The sequence below is a fragment of the Nestor notabilis genome, unplaced genomic scaffold (genome assembly GCF_000696875.1).
Source record: "Nestor notabilis isolate BGI_N333 unplaced genomic scaffold, ASM69687v1 scaffold1577, whole genome shotgun sequence".
In the NCBI taxonomy this organism is placed as follows: domain Eukaryota; kingdom Metazoa; phylum Chordata; class Aves; order Psittaciformes; family Psittacidae; genus Nestor; species Nestor notabilis.
Genome location: NW_009937573.1, coordinates 1 through 22,954, shown reverse-complemented (window position 1 = coordinate 22,954; position 22,954 = coordinate 1). Strand labels below are relative to the sequence as shown.

At 37.6% G+C, this 22,954-nt stretch overlaps 1 protein-coding gene across 1 annotated transcript; it reads right to left on the bottom strand.

Annotated features, from left to right (window-relative positions):
• Positions 1-2,129: 2,129 nt before the first annotated feature.
• On the bottom strand, positions 2,130-22,448 carry SMC2 (structural maintenance of chromosomes 2). Its single transcript, XM_010018872.1, has 24 exons — positions 22,281-22,448; positions 20,931-21,080; positions 19,156-19,278; positions 18,224-18,262; positions 17,904-18,014; positions 17,684-17,728; positions 16,932-17,165; positions 16,118-16,267; positions 15,222-15,449; positions 14,203-14,362; positions 12,381-12,498; positions 11,928-12,066; positions 11,581-11,700; positions 11,066-11,270; positions 10,359-10,494; positions 9,195-9,319; positions 8,199-8,392; positions 7,725-7,868; positions 7,266-7,460; positions 6,542-6,742; positions 5,579-5,695; positions 4,098-4,258; positions 3,101-3,248; positions 2,130-2,252 (listed from the first exon to the last, which is right to left on the bottom strand). The coding sequence occupies exons 1-24, from the start codon at positions 22,446-22,448 to the stop codon at positions 2,130-2,132; spliced, it is 3,534 nt and encodes a 1,177-aa protein (XP_010017174.1).
• Positions 22,449-22,954: the final 506 nt, after the last annotated feature.

Here is a 22,954-nt window from a genome sequence, read left to right as displayed (position 1 = left end):
GCAGAAAATGGGCAGAGCTGTCCCACTGTGGCTCTTGTGTAGCAGAAACCTCAGCGAGCACTATTGCATTGTACACTAAAACTGGTCAGTGGGCAACTCCGTGGTGCTGGGAGCTGGTGCTATAACATTTTGATTTACACCTTGTTGCAGGGAGCTGCTCTTTGTTTACCTGTAGTTTGAACTATTGAGCACAGTGTACATTTTAAAATTTTATTGGGCAAATCACTTTGCAGTATCTTTAAAAACTTGCTTACCATGACATGTAGTGTCATGAGTGCTCATTCTTTTTGTATTAGATAAATATTACCAGTGATGCTTTGCTGTAGCAGTTCATTGTCTGACTTGGGTTTTTTTTGTATTGGTGAGTGACAGTAACAGAAAAGGAAGCGCCTCCACATCTCTGGTATTTTGAGTGGTCACTGTGGACTGGAGTATTCAGAGGCAATGCCTAGTATGGTCAAGTGTGACCATAAGTAGAATAACTGTAAGTGTTGTCAATAGCAACCTGAATTTCTCTATTGGGGATTTAGACTAGCGTATTCTAGGAACTCTACAAGCAGCTGGATTGACAGCTCCGGCCAAGAGCGTTAGGAAGGTTAGAGATGGTATCACACTTTCTGGATCACAAAGCAATATGTCTTTCTCGTGATTACAGAACAGATTCAGAGCTCCTCTCTAAAGCATGTGCCTATACACAAAACCTACCTGTACAAAAGTTAATTCAGTCAGAGGTTTGATATCTACCCCCTCGCATTTGTAAACTTGACAGGATTAAAAAATAAATAAATAGATGTGGCCTTCCTAGAGTTTTTCCTCTAAAAGTGATTGCACTATGTAAAACACACTGTACATTGCCCAGTGCGGGCATTTCTTGTGCTGCTGCAATGCTTTGTATACCTGGAGTGCAGTGTGTGGACTCGACTAGCACTCACTGTTGCTTAAATGGATGTATATTGAGAAAAGTTTTCTAATGTTGCAAGATCTCCATCAAATTCACTGCAATCTGTACTGTCAAAGTATGTGAATGACTGACTGAAAGAAAATCCTCCTGCTTACCAAAAAGGTGAAATTAAATAAAAGCTGCATGACTTGTTCCTGGAAGTGAGTGGTAGTGGTTTTTCTCCCACTGCAAGTATTTTACAGTATCCTCGTGTCCACATCATGTTCTGCTCTGCCCTGACCTGCCCCACTCCCCACTCAGGCTGCTTGCCTAAAGATGCGGTGATGGCTTTAAGCTGACAAAGGGGAGATTTAGGTTAGATATTAGGAAGAAGTTCTTCACTGCGAGGGTGGTGAGACACTGGCACAGGTTGCCCAGAGAAGCTGTGGCTGCCCCAGCCCTGTTCAAGGCCAGGTTGGACAGGGCTTGGAGCAACCTGGTCTAGTGGAAGGTGCCCCTGCCTGTGGCAGAGGGTTGAAAGCAGATGATTCTTAAGGTCCCATCCAAACCAAGCCACTCTATGATATGTAACTATATTCCACTTATAAATCTGGAAGATAAGGCCATGAGTAAACTTTATTTAAAAAATATTTAAGAAATTAACAAATCTACACTATTCCAGATATAGACATATCCCCCCCACCCTCACCTCTACTTTCTAAAGGGTATTCAGAAACGAAGAAGAAGCAGGTGAGCTAGGCTGGGCGAAGCACAAATGTAATCTTTATGTGTGTTGGCTACCAACTGGCTGAAGCATCATCAGGCAAGATGAACATTGTCAGACCCACATAAGTTAAATCAGGTTTTCCTCGCTCCATTCAAAAGCTTCAGCTCATCCTACCAAGTTTACAGAGCTACTCACTGTTCATGGTGTGCCTGCAACGCCAGTAACTGTTCAATGCAGCTTACTGGCATGAATGCAATTACAGGACACTGGCAGGAATAAGTGTGGCCAGTCTAACTAACACTGCAAGCGGCAGAATCCCATGGATTTAATTCTTCATTAGGTTTCTTAATTTTAAAATATTCCTATAAAAAACATAAAAAGGGAAGAAATTCTTTGTGGTCTAGTTACAGACTAGGTACAGAGAACACATGGGAACCTGTGACTGATTTTGAAAGGCCCGTGGAGTTCTCTTGTTCTGAGTGTCCTCACTTGTGTTATTTACTTCTCCGGATCTTCTTGAACTCAGTGCAGCCTTTTTTCTGGACCTGTGTATCTTGCAACGGTGGATACACCATCCACAAATTTGGTCTTGAAGAGGACATTTGCATTGCTAAACATTCCATCCTTCAAGGACACCACAATAAACTAAAAGAAATGAGAAAGCTTAAAGTAAATGCTGCCACACTAATAAAGACTTTACACAACATGGGAACAGGCTTCAAAAAAAGGATTCCTTTTGTTACCAAGATACTAGCCAAATGAAGTAATTTTTAAAAAAAATAGATTCTATCAATCAACAGCATGTGCTGCACAGGTTAACGTATGCCTGCAGGACAAGCATTTTCTGCTGCTAATGCTGTACGACTCTGTCCCTATTCCCTGGCATACAGGCCAAGACACAGAACGGTCTTGCTCATGGTGATGGTGCATCCATCACTGAAAAAAACCCCACCTTGCCATGAATTCTCTAAGAATGCAGGATCTTTCTTTCACAGCCTAAAGATACTGATAACAAACGTTCCTCCCAACCCTTAATTTGGAAAGCTCATACCACCAAATAGAGATGTCACTTGGAGTAGTATGTTTCTTCAGTTCTACAGATTTTTTTCATGCACAGACTATGTCATACAGAGACTCCACTAGTGCCTGGCTTATTTCAAAAAGGTCAAAAATGAAGTGTTTATAAAGCTCAGGTTAAAGAACACTAGGTTAAAAAAAACCTGAGGATATGGGTAATGCCTGAAATTGATCATATCAGAGATACTCTTCCCTGATGGTACCTGGTATTTAGCCATTGCAGCAATGGCTTACATTAAGACATAATGCTTAGAAGTTTCACAGGTGCCGTATCGTCAGTTCAACTTCCAGTTGAAACAACTTACAAATAGAACACACATCTCTGTCACTGAAGAGCTGAGACTCTTCAGTGGAAGACTGCCCCTAAAAATAATAAAATGCATAAGTAGATGATCACAATAGTTTCAAGATCATACCTGTGAGTGTCTGAAATGACCACGAAGCATATGCCCAATATTCTGGGTATGAGAGAGATCAAGGGCTGCATCCACTTCATCCAAGATGTAAACTGGGGCAGGTTTGAAGAGAAGCATAGATAAGATCAAGGACAAGGCCACCAGTGATCTAATGTAAAGAAGAAAGTTACATTTTACCCTCTTTGAGAGGATTTGGCTTAGGAGAACAATTGTGTGTAGCAACAAAATGCTCTCACAAAAGCAGATTCATGCAATGAGTTCTGAAGAAACAGAAGTACAGCTTCTTCCACAGCTTCTGACTTATAAACATGTAAAGCCTTCTGCCAGAAATGGCAAATATTACTTACTCTCTTAAGGGAAGATCAGGTTAGTGGGGTGATGATACTGGAAGTCCTGCTGTTGCTTTACCTATTTTCAATTCTGAGTTTTCCTGTACTATTTTTCAATGTACAGTTCTTGAAGCATTCTGTCCTTCAGGAAGTTCTGTATCTGTCTCACCTCTTCCTAAATTCTATTTCTGTAATTCTGTTAGAGTGTTCTTAGCAAGAAGCACATACAGCTACTGTGTAGGGTATCAGTGGAGAAAGAAACGGTCATTGTGACACTACTTTTGACACTGGGGCAGAGCTTATTTACATAGGTATTTTAGATTACAACTCAAATGCTGCAGCATTTAATTCAACACTACTTCAAGTAGTACCTGGAGTCAACTGCCATTTTCTCACCATTCAATTCATTGTCCTGTTACTTCTCTGTGGAGTAAAATCTTGTTATCATATGCAAACAATGCATTGTCCTAAGTCAGATTCCAATTTGAGCTGAACTGAATTAATAATGTTTTCAATATTAAGTCAGGTTGGAAGAAGACAAGAGTCCCTGACTTGAGTAGGGAAAAGATTCACTTTTTGGATTTCCGAACTATAATTAGCTAGATATGAACTATATACATAACTGCAATGGAAAATCAACAATCAAAACCCCCACAAAGTTCACCAACCTTTGTCCTCCGCTAAGTTCTGTTAAGTTTTCCATCCAGGTATTTCCTAAGGCAATTCTGAATTCCAGTCCATCCAAGACATTCTGGGTTTTAGTGGGTGTTAGCATAGCTTTGGCTCCCGGTAGAAGCAGTGAGAAAATTGAACTAAAGTCTTTATTTACCTAGAAGTCGGAACAGAAAAGGTGTATCTACATGCTTTGAATCAAGAGCACAAACAGCTAAGAAACTTAGTGGTAATCTGCACTCTGCTCTAGTTGTCTTGCCCAATTTAACCCAATGACTTCTCATGTCTTGAAGATGAGTACATACAGGATAGTGAGAAAATATTAGCTTATGGAGTTTTTGATTTTCTGTGTACTGAAAAGAGAAGCAAAACCAAGGGATCAATATATAACACCTTACACTAAGGTGTTACATATTTAGAAGGATCAAATGAAAGAGATACTGGAAGGCTTTATGTTATCAGCCAGGGAAATGGTTATGCCCTACCTCAGCTTATTAACTGGTAAATTCCTATTTCTCCCAACTAAAGGACTAATAAAAAGTATAAGCACCTTGTAAGAGGCCTACACTGGCACCCTTCCCACTCCTTTTCTTCCTGGAATTACTTAAGCAATGCCCAGGTACTGGATGGGATGCAACTCTGTCAACATAGATTAAGATTTCCTAGGCTAAGAAATCTGAGAACACACCTACTCCACCATCCATGATGCTCTTAAATACAATTCACTAGTTTTTGCCAAACAAGATTTTGCAATGAGAAGGTACCATTTTTTCAGTGATACCTTGTTGTATGGGCAGTAATAATTAAAACCAGTAGTTCGTTTGTGAGCAATTTAATCTCAGATATAGTTGATCTTCTCAAAGGCCGAAAAGTAGAAGATTCCCTGGTACAGCAGAAAACAATGTGTCAAGAACTTTCCATGTAGAAAGTGAAAGGGAAAATTTTACACTTCTGTTATAGTTCATAATTTGGGAAAACTAGTAAGAAGGCAGAGTGCTTAGATAACAGACACATAATTCAGCTGTTGCTCTACCAATATTACCTATCCTATCACTGACAGGAACAGTGGCTACACAGAACCAAAAGATTTTAACTCTGGTCAAACACTGGTTTATGCAAACAAAAATAAAAATGGACTCTATCACTGTTTTGTCCAACTTCTATGTGAGACACAATGATTTCAGCATGGCAGTAGCTTAACCTTTCTTAAAATTTTGTGGGCCCTAAAAGGGAACTGTAAGGTAGTTTTGTAGATTTAACTGTATCTTTACAATTCTCAGAGAATATATGCGTTATTATTAAAACTGAGAGGGATCAGGAGAAATTAAATGGTTGTTTTGTAATTTAAATAATAGGAAAGGGGAGATTACTTCTGGAAAGAGACTTTTTTTTCTTTCCCCCTTTTGAGATATGCAAAACAGTAATCCAGAGATAAATCTGATCCTCTGCTAAACTGAGAAGATTTCAAGCGTCCTACCTTTTCCCAAGCCATATGTAAAGCTTTAATTTTCTTCTGGTCAAGCTCTTCAATAGCTGAAAGAATTTTTATCTTGTCATTCTCTACAATTCTTCTTTTCTTCATTAATTCATTGTACTGGTGCAAAGAGAAGAAAAGATTGATTTCAATGAACTTTGTGCTCAAGTATGTTTTGTGCTAATCCTACAGTTTCACTGTTTCTCAGTTTTGCAACTATGAACTAGCCATTAACCACAAGATTTGAAATCCAAAGCATTCATTTAGCTGTATGCAGGATTTAAGTTTCAGGGTATTAATTATTTGCGAATTAAAACATTAGAATTTTCAACAATTGGCAAATGGGAAACCCAACATTATTCTGAAAGTTGCACTTCCTTTTCAAGTTAATCATGTTTCATTTACTTTTCCATAGAAAAATGGATGCTTCTGGAGGCTGATGGGAAGAACAGGCCAATTCTAATCATGAAACAGTACCTGGCAAGTTGAACTGTCAGTCAGTGGACTATTTTTGAGCCAGTACTGGAATAGCCTCAAGATAGATGAAGTCAAGACAACCCCGGACCACCTTCAAGCTATTATGCTTGAAGATGAATATATATTTTGATCTGCAATGTTTAATAAAGTATGTAATTCTCAGATACTGTAATGGATACCATGAAGCTAGGATAATGCTCCTGCTGCCAACTTAGGGTGGACTGGTGTAGGGAGAAATGAAATTACTCTCTTTACCATCCAAAGTCAAGGTTATGCGTAACCTGGAAAACTAGTGCACAGGTGAATTATTTCAAATATTTAAGATTAGTATAAAAGATGTAACAAAAGGTTTCTTGCTATCTCATAAAGACTTAGTTTTATTTTTTTGTGTATTCAGAAATAAAGCATATTAAAATACAAAGCTAGGTTATACATAATATTATATACCCAACCTGCCCAGTCATACAGGTTAAAGCACAGAATGCTTACTTTCTCTTCTGTATCAGAAAGCATAGTCATAGATCTCATGTTCACGTTCCTTCCCAAATTATCCTTTGTCTCCTGCAATTTCTGCAGCTTCTGATGCGCTTCTTTAGGATCGTTAGCTTTGAAGTCATAGGCTGTGTTTGGCTGACCAAAAAGCTGCTTCTCTGAAGCTATCCACTCATGCTCTTTCAGCATTCTGGTCATCTGTAATCAAGAAGATATGTTGACGTTTCTGTTGGGTTTTTTTTTTACCCCTTTGCAAATGTGAATTACTTTAAAAAAGAAAAAACCCCAACATCCTGAAATCACAACATTGATTATTCTATGCCAATAAAGCACAGGTGTTTAGCTTTACAATGCTTTGTATGATTTCCAAGACCATAGATGATGCAAGGTTTTAAGGGAGCTTTCACATCATCTTTACTTGGAACATTGTTCTCTTTATGTACTAAGCCACTGTCACTAAATCTCGGAATTAGCTTCTTTCATTAGTTACCGAATTTGTCATAAGAGTCAGAATGCTTTTCTCATTGACCACCATCACACTGTAATCTACTCTCTATTAGTCCATATCGATAAGCTTTGTTACAATTCCCAATTTCCAGCCCTCTTCCTGGGATAAAACTTTTCACAGAGAACTGCAAACATGACAATGGTTATGAAGAACAAAAAGGCTATTTCCTTTGCACAACATCACAAGATGCAAGGAAAAGTAGTTCTGAAATACCGTGGCAGCAGCATCAGCAGCCTCGTGTTGACGTTTCCTGATGTTGTGTTCCAATTCTTTAATATTAAGCTGTAATTCATTATTTTGTTCTCTGCATTTTACTATCTCTGCAGATTTGGCTTTAATTTCTTCATCCTGTGACACAATTAGTTCCTTTTTCTTGGCCAGCTCCTCCTTTGATTTCTCTACAGATTCCTGAAAAGTAAATCAGCCATTTATTAGCTTCTCTAAGAGGCTACTGTTAGAGAGTAGTTAGAAGAGAAGGACACAGCAAGGAAAGGTGGGGGGAAGAAAACTTACATGTGGTAAAGAAGCCGAAAAGTAACTACCCAGGCTAAACATAATTGACTGCCAGCAAGAAAATCCAAACAACAAAATATATTGTTATAATTTCAGCTTTAGGGGATCATATCTTTAGTAACATCAAAACAGATAATGAAACACAATATTCACTTTTACCTTTGTCTTAGACACCTCAGCTTCCATAGCATCAACTTGCTTCTGGTAGTGTCTGATTGCATTATCTGCAGCCTTTATTTGATGTTTATAGGAGGCATGTTCTTTTTCTAGCTCTTTAAGTTCCAGAAGTAAAGCTTCAAGCTCCTAGATAGAGGTTTTCAAATTAAATGGAAAAAACTAAGATTCAGTGTGATATTGTAAATGCTGTAGAAGGTGAACAGTGCCCCATTCTTCTGCCAGGGGGCAATCTCACACACACCCCCACACCCACCCCCCCCCAAACAAAAAAATCCAGATAACAAAAACAAAACAAAAAAAAAAAAAGCAAAGCATCAGCAATTTCTATGTCAGTGACTACAGAGTAATATATTAAGTTCCAGAACTGAGAGCATGAAAAATTTAGCAGGATCAAGTTTTCCGATTACTGCTACCTCTCTGACATTGAGAAAATTGCCAACAAAAGTTAAGTTTTACCTGCTGCTTTTCTCTCATTTTTTGGCTTGAATCCTCTGCCTTTTTCTTGGCTTCAACTAGTTTCGCCTTGGCATTTTTCTGTGCTTTTTTACATTCTGATTCTGCATTTTTCATTTTATCCTCCAATAGACTGTATTTATTTTTTGCTTTCTGTTGGCTTTCTTCAATTTTCTTTAATGTCTCTTCACACTCCGCTGAATCAAGAAGTACAGTACTAAGATTGGGCATTGTTCTTACCTTTAAATTTAAATCTTAAACTCCAGCTGAAATAAATTTGTCTTGCCTCTAACAGGAAAGAGTTCTTTCATGTTTGCTAGTTACTTAAGTGAGCAATTCCAGTGATTACTTTAAGACAGTGTGCTGTTAACAGTTATTGTTAGAGTACCAAATAGACCAGACATTAAAACAGGGGCTAGTGTATGCCAAATCACATGATCAAGCAGTAGTTTAATCAGACTGCTACCTAATAAGATATCACCTCATGCCTAGAATACTATGTCTACATATGAATCACTTCTGTCCATCTTTTTTCTTTATAAGTTTACTTATTGCTGCATTTGCTTCCATTTACATTTTTCCTTAGCCATACAAACTATACTTCTTTCTAATGTTTTCTTGTTATGCAAACTATTTATATTGCTAACCTTAAATAACTACAGAAACACATGGCTTGGAAAAAACACAGATTACTCAAATATGGGATTAAATCCATTTTAAGACTCCCCTGTAAAGCCACTTTCCCTTTTATTATAACACACAAAAACCACTTTAAGAACATAACCTTTACTACAAGAGAATGGCTGATCTTACGTAATCGCCTCTGCACAAGTCTATTCTGATTATGTATTTGTTAAATATTCCAAAATATGAAACTGGTATTTTCAAAGTGAAAAATATCTTTTTCTTAGGCAAAGATTGTGCTACTCAAACAGCCAGATATCCATCTCAGTATCAGCAATAAGTTTTCAGTTAAAAGATTAAGAATATATTTGTCACCAATGGTGTTCTTCAGGGCAAGCAGCTCTTCCTCATGTTTATGATAAGCACTTTGCTGAAGCTTCATTTGCAACAGCTCTGCTTGCTCACAGTTCATCTCCCACTGCTGCTTCAGTTGTCGGTACCTTTGAAGACAGTAATGATACACACTTCTATAATGAAGGGTACTGAGCATTTCCATTTCAAAGTTGAAATAAGAATATAAAGAAGCAAGTAGATAAATACATATATTCCCATTCTAATGTGAGATACAGTGTTGTCTATAGGACCTATAAGCTTAAATGCATGAAAATGGTATAACTGCTTTAATAGTAATGGTGAAATTTGTACATGTTGTTATATACGTAGTTCCTATGTAGCCCTGACAAAATGTGCTAAAAGCAAACAAATACAACACATGGAATTTGGTAACAATTCAGAGGTCATGTTTTTCCAAGCAGCAGCATGACAGATGCCATGTTGTAGCATTAAAGTAAAAAAATATCTAAAAGCAAAAATACCTAAAAGGTCAAAATATGACCTCTTGATCATATTTCTGGAAGTCAATTTGCTGGAACTCAAAACAATTTGAAAAACAAATCCAGCTGGTAGATAGCATATTACACAACATTACCTCCTTGAGGGATTTTTACAGAACTGAATAAACATATCATTATATTCAATCTTTTAAAAAGATCTTTAGTATCTGAATAGCTGAAAATCAAACATACTTAGAATTATTTAAATCATTATAGTAGTATCATTTGGATATTCCCCTTTATTATCTGTATATTTTCTTGGGAGAAAAATAAGAGCTATCACAAACTGAAATTCCATATGGGTGTTACAAAATATGGCTAGAACAGATCCATTATTCACTGGACTTCATGAAACATTGGAAAATTTCAATGTCATTTCAAGTAGACATCATTGTATGCCTTTTTTCCCCTCCCTCTATTATCAAAAAAAATATTTTCTTGCATGTGCTACTTAAAAAACTAGATTTGCTTGCTTACAAATTAAATTAGGGAAATTTTTGGGAAAGAGGGGGAGGAGAGGTAGGAGAGAGGAAGGGAATAATTTTCTGCATATTATACTCTCAATAGGCCCTATACCCTCCAAAAATAATTCTTTATATTATACTTATTCAGCCACATAAAAGACATTTCATAGGGCAAACCATACTTCTCAGCAACATTCTTCAAACGTTCCAGCTCATCCTCTACAGCCTGAAGTTCAGATTTCTTTGCTTTCAGTTCTGCTTCAACAGCTTTCATTTCTTGAAGCTTAGCCAATATTGGTGCAGCCTGTGAGCTCGCACCTGTGTAGTGAAAAGAAAAAAAAAAAACAAAGTCAAGCTAATAGGAATTAAGACTAATGGATTCCACACTAGAAATAGCAAATTCTAAATGTTAATAATTATGCAGGTTGATGATTTGTTTTAATTACAAAACAGAAAGGTAGCTAGGCTAAAGTTAAAGTAGCTCTCAGTGGAGAAGACTACCTCTGTTAGAGAACCGAGTTCTGCATACTCAGTACTACACATGCATTTGTTCTGAAATCAACCAGCTTTTCAAAGTTACCTCTAATTAATAATTACTTTTAAAGTAATTACTTTTAAACGTGCTTGAGTTCAAAGCAACTCTCCAAGAAAATTATAGCCAAATGAGAGTTTTTAAAATCTGAAGTATTTCATGCAAATAATTCACCATTATTTCTCAGTCTAACCTTACTTGAGCTCAAGACTTGACAAATTTTTGCTCAAACACATCCTATTACCCCAGTATAAGTCTAAACGAAAAGATTACTGTTCATTTTTATAAAAAGCATGCAGAGCAGTAAACATATCAACAGACACACAGCATTATTATATGATTAAAACCAGTAATTGCCTCCATGCAGAGTGCCCTGGGGGTCAAATGTATCTCCATCAAGTGTAACACTTCTTGTCATTATCCTTTTGTCAAAGGTAACTTTCTTAGCAGTATCCATGTTATTACAGATCAGTGTTGTTCCAAAGACATACTCCATTGCTTTCTGCAGTTCAGAGTCATACTGAATTAGAAAAAGGGCTAAATCCAAGTTACCATAACCAGCCTAGAAAATCAGATGAAATGCAATTAGTATCCCTTAAGTTATAAGAATTTTCGGATTTGTCTTTTCTTGATAAAGAACATTTTCTAAAAACATCATTACATTTTAAAACAATCTTTTAAAAGTGGATTAACTAATATCCATTTAAACATCACACAGCTGAAAGGATACAAGGAAAAAAAATAAAGATACCCCCAACCTTTATAGAAATCCTTATTGGTATAACCATTGAGAAGCCCATGTTTTTAGCAAAGAAACAAAATGAAAACTATACACAAGCAAAATAATGTAAAGAGCGTATTTGTTTACATACCAAGGTTTGGGCCAACTTGATCTTCTCTTGACTAACACACCTGGCCAAAATTTTGTTTAGAGGAATGATGGTGTACCGATGCTTTAGTTCACCCTTTTCCAAAAGCTTTTTGCCAGTAACCTCAAACGAGAAGAGTTACAAACACCTGAATACATAACTAGTTTTGTAAAGTAAGACAATAGGGCATTATAAGATGAATATACAGTTGCCATTAAATATGCATGACACTCTTAACCCAATTTAAACATGTACATGGGTTCAAACCACCTTTTAAGCATTCAGTAACAATTCTGAATCACAAAATTTCATCTCAACATTCAAGTTCCATATTAAAGTAGTAAACATACCTCTGTGTCCACAACAACGTTATAGAGTTTCCCTCCAGCCACTGCTTCTAGGGCTTTTGCTTTGGATAGATCTTTCACAGTGATACAAGACACAACTAGGCCTTTCACATGGCTGGGATTCCAATTTTTTTCTAGATCTCTTAAAACAAATTTAAATTATGATAATTACATGTTTGTTTCTCCTCCACACATCTTACAAAAATTTGTATTTAAAAACTCATACTGTTTATTACACTGGTATAAGAAATTCTAAATTTATCAGGAAAAAACCCACAGGAAATGGTTAAATACTTCAGGGCAAGAGACTTCCCAACAAAGAGTCAGTTACAAAGTCATTAAAAGGAAAGCAACAGCTAATCAATTGATGGAATTATCCTGTAGGTCTCATAAGCCACACTTAAATGCCCCAAAAAGCACTTTCAAATGTCTTTGAGGTTTACACTGAGATCTTACTTGTATTCAAACCGTAGATGAGGAAACTTTCCCATGAAGCTTTCATGCAATTCTTTCAGACGGTTGATGTCATTAGTCAATGCCTTCTTTTTTGCTAAAAAGGCTGCTTCTTTCTCTTCTAAAGAGTTGAACATAAACAGTAGACAAACATCCAGAGCACAGAAATCTATTAGCTTAAAAAATGGTATGCTACACTGTTTATCTATGTATGTTGAGAATACTTAATTGAAAGACTTTCTAAAATTCTTTGTAAATTTCCATTTTGGACAAATGAACACCACCACAACACTGAAAATGCAAAGAAAAAGTCTAAAAGTCTGATGTGCTTCTCTGAATGTCATTCTGGAACATCCATTTACAGTTTCAAGTAGCTTCTGCCACACATTTTACCTGGAATGAGAAATGAACTATAAAAAGTGTTTTAAGTAGGAAAAACGAGGAAAGAATGGGAAGGTTGGTCATTCTTTTCATCTAAATTTTAGATGGAATTCAAATTCTCCATCAAACTTTAAAACATTCAGCCTAAAGTTTATAAAACTGAATTATTTTAAACCGTTTTCTCTGGAAGGCAAGAGCTTGCACAGCTTTGACCAGAGAAATATTTTTGTGCATCAAGCAGCATTCTTGTTTTTTCAGTTCCTTCTTTTGTTGGGTCTGTCTGGGTTGGAGTTAACTTTCCCCGTAGCAGCACTCACGGTGCTGTGCATTTCTAGTAGAAAGGTGTTGGTAACACACCAGTGTTTCAGCAACTGCTGAGCAGTGAATCCCACAGCATCAAGGTTGTCCCTTCAACCCCGCTTCCAAAGGCCAGTAGGCTGGGGTGTGGGCAAAAGTCTGGGAGGTGACAGAGCTAGGACTGATGACCCAAGTGATATTCCATACCATATTGGCATCATCCTCAGCAATAAAAGCCAAGAGAAAGGAGAAGGGGAGGAAGTGTTCCTTATTAAGGCATTTGTCTCTCAGAGCAGCCACTATGCTGGGAGAGAGAATTAAGAGTATGTGAGAGCAGCAATTCTGCAGACATCAAAGTAAGTGAGGAAGGAGGGGAGGAGGTGCTGCAGGTGCCAGAGCAGAGATTCCCCTGCAGTCCATGGTGCAGATCATGGTGAGGCAGCCTGCCCCCCTGCAGCCTGTGGAGGTCCATGTGGAGCATATATCCACCTGCAGCCTGTGGAGGACACCATGCTGGAGCAGGGGATGCCTGAAGGAGGCTGTGACCCATGGGTAGCCCGTGGGTGCAGGCTCCTTACAGAACCTGTGGGGGACCTATGCTGGAGCAGTCTGTTCCTTGAAGGACTGCACCCCATGGGAGGGACTCATGCTGAAACAGTTCATGGAGGACTGTCTCCCATGGGACAGACCCCACACTGGAGCAGGGGAAGAACATGAGGAGAAAGAAGCAGCACAGACATGTGCTGAACTTACTACAACCCCATTCCTCAACCCCCTTGGGGGTGAGAAAGTAAAGAATTCAGGAGTAAAGTTGAGCCCAGGAAGAAGGAAGAGGAGGGGGGAAGTTGTTTTGAGGTTTGTTCCTATTTGCAATTATCCTACTCTGACTTTTGAATTGTAATAAATTAAATTAATTTCCCCAAGTTGAGGCAGTCTTGGATGTGACAGTGACCAGTGAGTAATCTCTCCCTGTCTTTATCTCGATTCAAGAGCCTTCTAGTTATATTTTCTCTTCCCTGTTCAGGTAAGGACAGAACTGATAGAGTGGCTTTGGTGGGCACCTGGTGGCCAGCCAGGGTCAGCCCACCACACTTTTCTATTTCTTTTCAGATTCCCCAAAAATTATACACCAGAAGTCTGTACAGACCATCATAGTTCAGGTTCTTCATTTGGTTCTCTAGTTCTTCTTTCGTTTTTCTGATGGCTTCAAATGCTTCTTTGTCTTTCTTGTACTCTCCATCCATGTGTTTAACTTCAGCTTCTTTTGTCTTTAATTCTTGTTGTGCATACCTCAATTTCATTTGAACCTGTAAGGAGTAAGAAAATATGGAAACAAAAGATCTTCCAAGGGACTCTTGCAGGTGCAGATTTAGAACACTTGCACTAACAAGGTGCTTATATAATTTTTTGGAAGTTTTCAGTGGTTGCAGAAATGCCAAAAAGCAGCCTTGGCTTTCAAAAGGGCACATGCAATTTGGAAATAAAAACATCAAGCTTCTATTTAGATACAATAACTCATACTAGCACATGAATAAAGTTTGAGAAGAAAGAAGGTAACGTGGGACACAGCTTTCCCCAAAGAGTTTTTCCTTAAGTGAGATAAGCAAGGTACACTTCCAACTTTGAAAATTTGAAATCCACAGTGAGAACTACGCCAGCAGAGGTTTTCTATCTTAAGATAAAAGTAGTGTCCGTTTCAGCCATGTGACTAGCACACAATTTAACTAAGGAGAAAATAGTTTCTTCTGAACATTCTCTTCACAGTCTCCAGCATTTTTATTTCAATTCCATTAAGTTTTACTATAGAAATGTCTATAGTATGAATGTGTATCATGGGCAGAAATCTGTTTCTTTCTATCCAATACTGTCAGTCATTTGAGTACCAAGAGTCCTACTTCATGTCTCAAATGCCAGTTTCTATATTCCTTCGCAGTAACGTTACAGCGTTTCCCTATTTTTCTATATCTACACAAGGGTATTTTTCCTTTTTTATTTAAAAAAAAAAAAAAAAGTCACCTTAATGCGTATGCCAACTTGCAAATTATCTGGCATAGATATTCTGCAAATCTCTTCACTGATTTTTCAAGAGTGTATCATTTGGTTTTCAGACAATTTTCAGAAGAAGCAAGAAGGTTGGTCTGAAATAGGCAGAGCTTTTATTCTAACCTGTTTAGCTTCTGTTGCTGCTTGGCTGATTTCAGTTTTGCAGGTCATCATCTGCTTAGAAAGAGTACCTTCTTCTCCATCACCACTGCTGGATGAGCCAGCAGACACAGCATTAAGTTGTGCTGCAACTAAAGCAGTTTCATCTTTTTCATTTGCTTCCTGTAAAGCATTTAGCTCTTTCTTTACCTTCTCTACTTCTTCCTTCTTCAACACACATGCTTTTAAATCCTTTGTCAAAATAAAAAAAAAAAAAAAACCAAAAAAAAAACAATAAAGGAAGAGAGAACCTGAGTCCCACTAATTCTAAATTCATGTTGTTTAGATGAGGAGCTATGAGTAGTTTCATCGACTACATTTCTATGACCTTTAGTCAGATTTTGTGATCTTAGAATTTATTGTTGTATGCTTCCAAGTATATTCATGCCCCATGAGTGCACAAAAGATCTACAGAAAGTGCTGACAACTGTCCAAGAACTAGGATAAATAGCTTTCTTCCCTGTGTCTAAAAATTGGGGTATTCAGTGCTGCTCTTGCATAAAAAAAAAGCCCATCAGCTGTCAGAAATATGCAATGTAGAGATTTCTTCTTTAATTCTAAGAATACCACATGCCCAGAAAGCATAATCCTTTTGAAGCTATAGGGATCTCTCCTGAGATTAATAGAAGTTTGCAATAATAAAAAATTGCTTTTTCTTTGTATATGCATTACAGTTGTCTCTAAGGGGAACCAATACCTAGGCCACACAAATCAAACAATGCCCTTACCATTTGTTTCTGGTTTCCTGATGTAATTCTTGCCAATCATAGGATTTCTTACCATAATAGGCAAGAAAAACCAGCTGTTCCCCTCAATGAGTTAATATAGTGTTTAAAGAAAATGGTATACAAAGGTCTTACCTCCTCCATATTTTTTACCAGTTCTTTACATTTAACCTCTTCATTTTTTAAGTTTTGCTTCTTGAGATTAAGGGCACTTTCTGCCTTAGTATTAACTCTTTGGGTTTCTGCAAAAGCCTCTTCCAGTGAATGGAGCACACCACCAACTTCCTACAATAAAAACCAAATGAAATTTAATCTTTCCCAAGAAACAAGTACAATATTTGTAATATTTCATTTTCTGTTCACAGCTATATGTAGAAGAGGTATCTGATCAAGCAGGCAGTTAGACTCCAATGCAAACAGCTCAGAACATCTCTTCCCTCCAAAATCCAAACTAACTTGAAGAGACTACTGAAGACCCACATCATGGGGCACTGTCCCTGTACAAAAGCTGCATTTATAGGCATACAAAGACCATGTGGACAACCTGTATCTAACCATATATACTGCCCCCAAAAGTGAGGTCAGTACTGATTTGTGTTGAACAAGAGTTTTCAACTTGAAAACTATTACTTTTGAGACATCAACACAAAGGGAGAGGGGGAAAAAAAAAAAAATCTGCCAAAATTTACCATTGACTGCAGTGTGGAAACATTAGGGCAGTTTCTATTCTTCGGTTATCATTCATATACAGCAATTGGAAGTAAAGCATTTTGGAGAAATTAAAATTCTAAATGGATGTCTTTTAGATGATGGCTAAAAACGACCATAAGTAGTGTATAATCTAGACAACCTACTAGAAGATAAGAATTCAAGGATATATTATCTGCAAAAATAATTCCCTTCTCACAAAACTCCTGATGTTCAGACAAGCATGACTGCTCTCACTTACATTATCCCTTTCTTTTTTCATCTTCGCTACTTCTTCATCAAGTTCTCTCTTCTTCTTTTCATTTTCAGCCACTGATTCTTGAAGCTTCTTTACATCAGCCTGCATTTTCTCTAATACTTCAGCAGATGATACCTGTGCCTCTTCAGCAGCAGCAAACTGATAAGCTACACAGAAGCGGCTTAAATTTTCTATTGTTTGTGATATTTTTTGGTATTCTAGATAGGATGTTCGTTCCTGAAAAGACACCAATTAGAAAAACCTCCAAAATTTGACAGAAAAATAATATTAAGTAGGACTGCTACAGAAATCTTCTAAGCATTTCTACTAAAATTCTTTGTAGATAAGAGGAAAGATTCTCAGTGCTAAACAACATATTCAGTACTATACATTGCAGGCCTTAGTTAAAATTAGCTAACCCAATATTCAATTCAATCGATTGTACTGCAGAAGTATCACTTGACAACTTTGTTGTTGTTGAGTTGGTGGTTTGATTTTTTTGGGGGGGTGGTGTTTGTGGTGTGTGTGAGGTTTTTTGTTTGTTTGTTTTTTCCCCTGGAAGTCAAAAATGTCACATTTTCTGTATTTGGACAGAAAATCCATTTCTCTTAAAACAAAACATGCTATTGTTTTAGCCACCACATACCATATGGTCTCACCATGTCACCACGTTTTAGTCACCATGAGTCAGGGTAGCTGAAAGGTTTTTTTTTTCAGTAGTTAAGGGCCCTACCATTCTTACAGTTTTTCCATACCTTTTTCAGTTTACGTAAAGTTGGAGTGATATCCTCATCCAAGACCTGAAACACAAAACAGAACATTTATATTCTGATTTTTAAAACTCCCACATCTAAACATGACTACCTAGTTCCAGGTGCAGAAATTAAATATCTTACAAGTTAAAAACAACACTACAAAAATTATTCAGTTATCTTAGCAAATATAAAAGAAGGTATACTTTTCAACATGTAGTACCCTATTAATTTCTTTCAGTTTGGCCTCCTTCTTCTCTATAGTTTTCTGGACAGCTATTTTCTTGCTTTCATACATCCTAGTACCAGCTGCTTCTTCAATCATAGCTAAAATCTAAAATAAAGCAAAGCAAAACAAAAAAAATTTGATGGTTCTTTTGACGTTAGATGGGTTCAACTCAGAACTGAATTGAACATATCCTACCCCTCTGCCATCTTCTTTTTGTCCCTCCCTCCCACTTCCCCACCTCCTGATACTTGTCATTCAAAACAAATCAGTAAAACTTCAGACAAAAAAAAAAAAATATCTCCCAACTTTCTTACCTCTGGTGGCTTCATATTTAGAACTTTGGTAATTCGCCCCTGGTGACAGAAAGATAAACCAAGAATGGTGGGTTTGTACTATGCAACTTTACAAAACAAAACTCCCATACCTCCACTCATTCTTATATGTTATAAATTCAAACATGATTTTTCTTATTCTATTTTTTCACCTAGGAGGATAATCTCGTTTACTGAATTACTGTGCTCTTGACATTATAAACAAGCCACTTCTTCAAGCAGAAAGCTTGAAATGGCCCTTATATCTTAGGCTCATCTTCCACATTCCTTATTACATCTTAAAGGAGTAATGTGCACATTTTGTTCTAGTCTGAGTTGCTGATGTTGAATAAGCTCTTAATCATAAACAGGATTTTTGGAGATTTAGCTCATATGTAACCAGGGAGAAGCAGAATACCTGCAAAACCTCCTCTCCCCAACAGCCACTTGAAACTGTAGATCCTGCTCTGTTTTATTATTCCTTGCAAATACTTCAGGGATTTGTCTAGTCCTGTGTTGATGTTTATAAAGGCCTTTTTAATTGGCCAGCACTTCCTTTGTTAATTGTGACTTAAGGTATATCAGCTTCATTCCAAATACTCTTTAATACTATCTTGTAAGAGCAAAGAAAACCTATGTCTTTTTAGCATAATAATAAAAGCAACACCTATCTGTTAAAGGGATAAAAAGGAAAATAAAATCAGAATGTTTTAGAAAAAAGCTTGCTACATGAGGTCCTGTGCTACAAGACACATATTTCAGGGTCAAACTATGCTGTAATAGAAATCTTAACTACTTAAAAGTCATTTCATATTTACCTGACAAGAAGCTGCTTTTCTCTGATCAGGAAATTAAGTATTCTACCACTATCTCTCCTGCCTTAAATTTAGTGCAACTTCAGTTCTTTTTGGATTTTGTAAAGATGCATATAATACCTGCATAATGAGGAAGTGAGGGTTATTGACATTGAGTCCAACGGAACAAAAAAGATCCTGCACACGAGTGCTGGTAGCAGTCACACCATTGATAAGATACTTATTTCTACCTCCAATGACAACCTGGCAAGGAAAAGAAATGGAAGAAACTTTAAGGATTTAAAAATTACTTGATACTATGAGAACATAAATTCTAATAAACAATAAAAAAAATCTGAGAAAATCCCATATATTTTTGCATACATATATACATGCATACTATGCAGAGCATCAAAACAGATCTTACTAGACTGAGGAGATGTTTAAAATATTGTCCTGGGTTAAGGTGTAACAGTTGTTTTTCTGCTTCTTAGTAGCTAGTGCAGTGCTGTGTTTTGGACTTTAGTCTGAGAACAATGCTGAAGTTGCATGTACCTTCCTTCTTTTTGGGCAGAAACAATAATGATGTTATGTCCGGCAGAGGACTGAATGCCTCATTTGTCCCAGTGAGTACCTTGATGCAATCTTCCCACCATATCCAGCAGTGATGGGGTTTCTGCTAAAATGACTAACAATGAAATAATTAACGAGGGAGACCTTTTTAAGTGTTGTCACTCAGTACCAGACATAATGCCATCTTAAAATGCCGCCACTATGGTTTCATCTTCTGTTTATTCAGGCTGATACTGCTGCACTGGTTTATATTTGGATCAGAATTTAAAGTTATTCTTTGAAGAGATAAAGACTAAGGGTGGCATTTTTAGAGTCATCACTGCTAAAAGCTAACATAGAATGTTTTCTTAAATCCCTCTCTTACTTTGTTAATCAGTAGTCAAATCCTGAAATGCATTATAAAATAGTTCTTGAAAAAACAATTATTGGTCCCTTTTCCTCTGCGTTGCTAGTTGCTCTGCTTCCTCCCGGCTTCCTGTGCACCTCCTCACTGGCAGAGCATGACACTGAAAACTCTTTGAGCAGGGTAAGCATGACTTGGCAAAAACTAAAATCAGCATTGTTCTCAGAATAACGACAAAAACACAGCACTGCACTAGCTACTAAGAAGGAGAAAAATAACTGTTACAGCTGAACCCAGGACAAATACCTAACTAAAACATAAGAAAGATGTTTTACTGAGGGCAATACTGACAAGAAAATTACCCAAATCCACAAGTTTTCATATTTTTATTTGGTTAGTTGGCCTTTTTTTGTTGTTGTTATTGTTTAAATTTGGGAGACATCTTAACCAGAAAGATAAAGGCCAGGATGGACTGGACTTTGAACAACCTGGTCTAGTGGAAAGTGTCCCTGTCTGTGGCAGGGAGGCTGGGACAAGGTGATCTTTAAGGTCCCTTCCAACTCAAACCATTACATGGTTCTATGATAAAGTTCCTTTGCTCCTGGAGACCAGGAGCAAAGTTTAACATGGAGTTTATATATTAAGAGGAAAATACTAAAGCAGAAAGAGAAGCCATAGAAGGGAAAATAATAACATGCTTCAGGAACATGATTTCATTATTATTATGTTTCTGTGCAAGTCCATAGAAAACATTACTGATACAATACATTTAACAATATTAAACTAATTCCCAAGAAATTCCAATTTATTTCTTTTTTAACCTAGTACACTGGATTTACTTCTACAGTTTGTGTTACTAACTACCATGCAGAAGCATTGCCTCAATTGCAAAAACTCAGGGGCTTTAAAATTTATTTTTTTTTGTCCTAAAAAAGTCACTCCATTGAGCATGTTAAAAATATATAAAGACTACTAAGCAATGCAGATATTAAGGACTCACCTGCCTAGTCACGGAGATCTCATCAGTATCTTCAAATCCTAGTGGACTTGCTGTCTTGTCAGAATTATCAAAGGTAATAGACACAGTTGCTTTAGTAACTCCAGCTTGCCCATTTTTATAAACTAGATCTTGCAAGTTTGAAGCTCGCACCTAAATACATAGAACAGATAAATAGATTTTTGAAAGAAACTTATTACACAGCTTCAGTATGCTACTGTAGGTTTATAAGAAATGAATGAAAAAAAAATGCAGATCTAGGTGTAATTTAAGAGCTTATGAGAGACTGACACATGGGAGGTTGCTAGCATTGTAAAACCACAGGCAAAGAGCATGGAATCATAGGATGGTTTGGGTTGGAAAAGACCTTAAGGTCATCTAGTTCCAACCCCCTTGCCATAGGCTGGGATGCCTCACACTAGACCAAGGCTCTGTCCAGCCTGGCCTTGAGCACTCCTAGGGATGGAGCATTCACAACTTCCTTGGGCAACCCATTCCAGTGCCTCACCACCCTCACGGTAAAAAACTTCTTCCTTAGATCTAACCTGAACTTCCCCTGTTTAAGCTTGAACCCACTACTCCTTGTCCTGCAACTACAGTCCCTATGAAGAGTCCCTCCCCAGCATCCTTGTAGGCCCCCTTCAGATACTGGAAGGCTGCTATGAGGTCTCCACACAGCCTTCTCTTCTCCAGGCTGAACAGCCCCAACTTTCTCAGCCTGTCTTCATACAGGAGGTGATCCAGCCCCCTCATCATAGTGCAGTTCACAGAGAAATGAATCAGAAACTGTTCCTTGAAGGTCTGCTGAATTTGTCAGCCACTGGGGCAGTAAGGGGTGGACAGACAACACCAGGAGGAAATAAAAAACACCTGGAAACACATATTCAAACTGATGTCAGAGCACACAATTTTTCTTATGAGTAAAGCAAATATATCATCTTTTAAATAGCAGGTATTGCACAAAACACTTTCTGATAATCAGCTGGCCAACTCTTAAGACCCAATTCAGAAGTGAAAAAGTTTATTACAGATAAACAAGTTACTGCATTTAGCTGCAAAAGATCTTTAGCTTAAGGCTACTAGTGAAGTAGGCCTTCTTAGTCTAATGTTCTAAGCTGCACTGTACTTCGAGCTACCGTAGTATACTGATGAAACCATAGTTGAATCTTAATGTAAGAATAAGCAAGAATGACTGAGACCCAGTTTTATGTCATGAGAAATCCAAATAAACAAACCTATTATTTTTTCATAGAAGCACCACTTCAGGTCTTCCATCTGAGATTACACAAGGCAGTAACATGAAATGCTGCCAAAGGACGAAAGACCTTTCTTAAGTGCCCCCTCACTCTTTACCTGTGACATGCTGTTGATTCCCAACAGGAAACAGATTGAGTCCAAGATATTGGACTTGCCACTACCATTCAAGCCAGTAATGGCATTGAAAAATGGGTCAAAATCACGAATTTCCGTCCTCTGAGCATAGGATTTAAAACCGTCGAGAACAATTGACTTGATGTACATCTTCTCGCCGTTTACTCACGGACCAGGCAAAGAGTATTTAGAAACGTATCTGGATTATAGACCTATGTATTTCAAAGGAAGATAAGAAAGAAAGAAAAAAAAAATAAGGAGACGAATCACCTGAATGTATGAGAAAACTGAAAGAACGCGTAACTTTTAGAACAAAAATATTATGCATTTACACGGAAAATTCTAAGTACACCCCAGATCCAGAAAGCATGAGAGCCCTATATATAAAAATATACAAAAAAACTATATTTCAACATCTTTTAAGCGACGTAACTTCACACAACGTTCATCACGGCATTTGTATGGAGACTGTGGCATAACCCTGGTTTCTCACAACAGCCACCGAATGAAAGGAAAAGGCCCGGGTCTTTAGAACCCGGCAGAAGGAGAGCCTCCTTTCCCAGTCTGCGGGACCGCTGCCTGGTCAGCCCCCCGGCACCGGAGCGCTGACGCCCAGGAAAACCACAGCCCCGGCTACGGCGCCGTGAGCACAGCCC

What these genes read in the sequence shown, in the direction of transcription:
- SMC2 (XM_010018872.1), bottom strand. Translation starts at nt 22,448, where the DNA reads ATGTACATCAAGTCAATTGTTCTCGACGGTTTTAAATCCTATGCTCAG. An exon ending in ACGTTGTTGTGGACACAGAG is followed by an intron (nt 11,701 to 11,927) that starts GTATGTTTACTA and finishes TTCTCGTTTGAG; the next exon opens with GTTACTGGCAAAAAGCTTTT. An exon ending in TGCCCTGAAGAACACCATTG is followed by an intron (nt 8,393 to 9,194) that starts GTGACAAATATA and finishes TTCTTGATTCAG; the next exon opens with CGGAGTGTGAAGAGACATTA.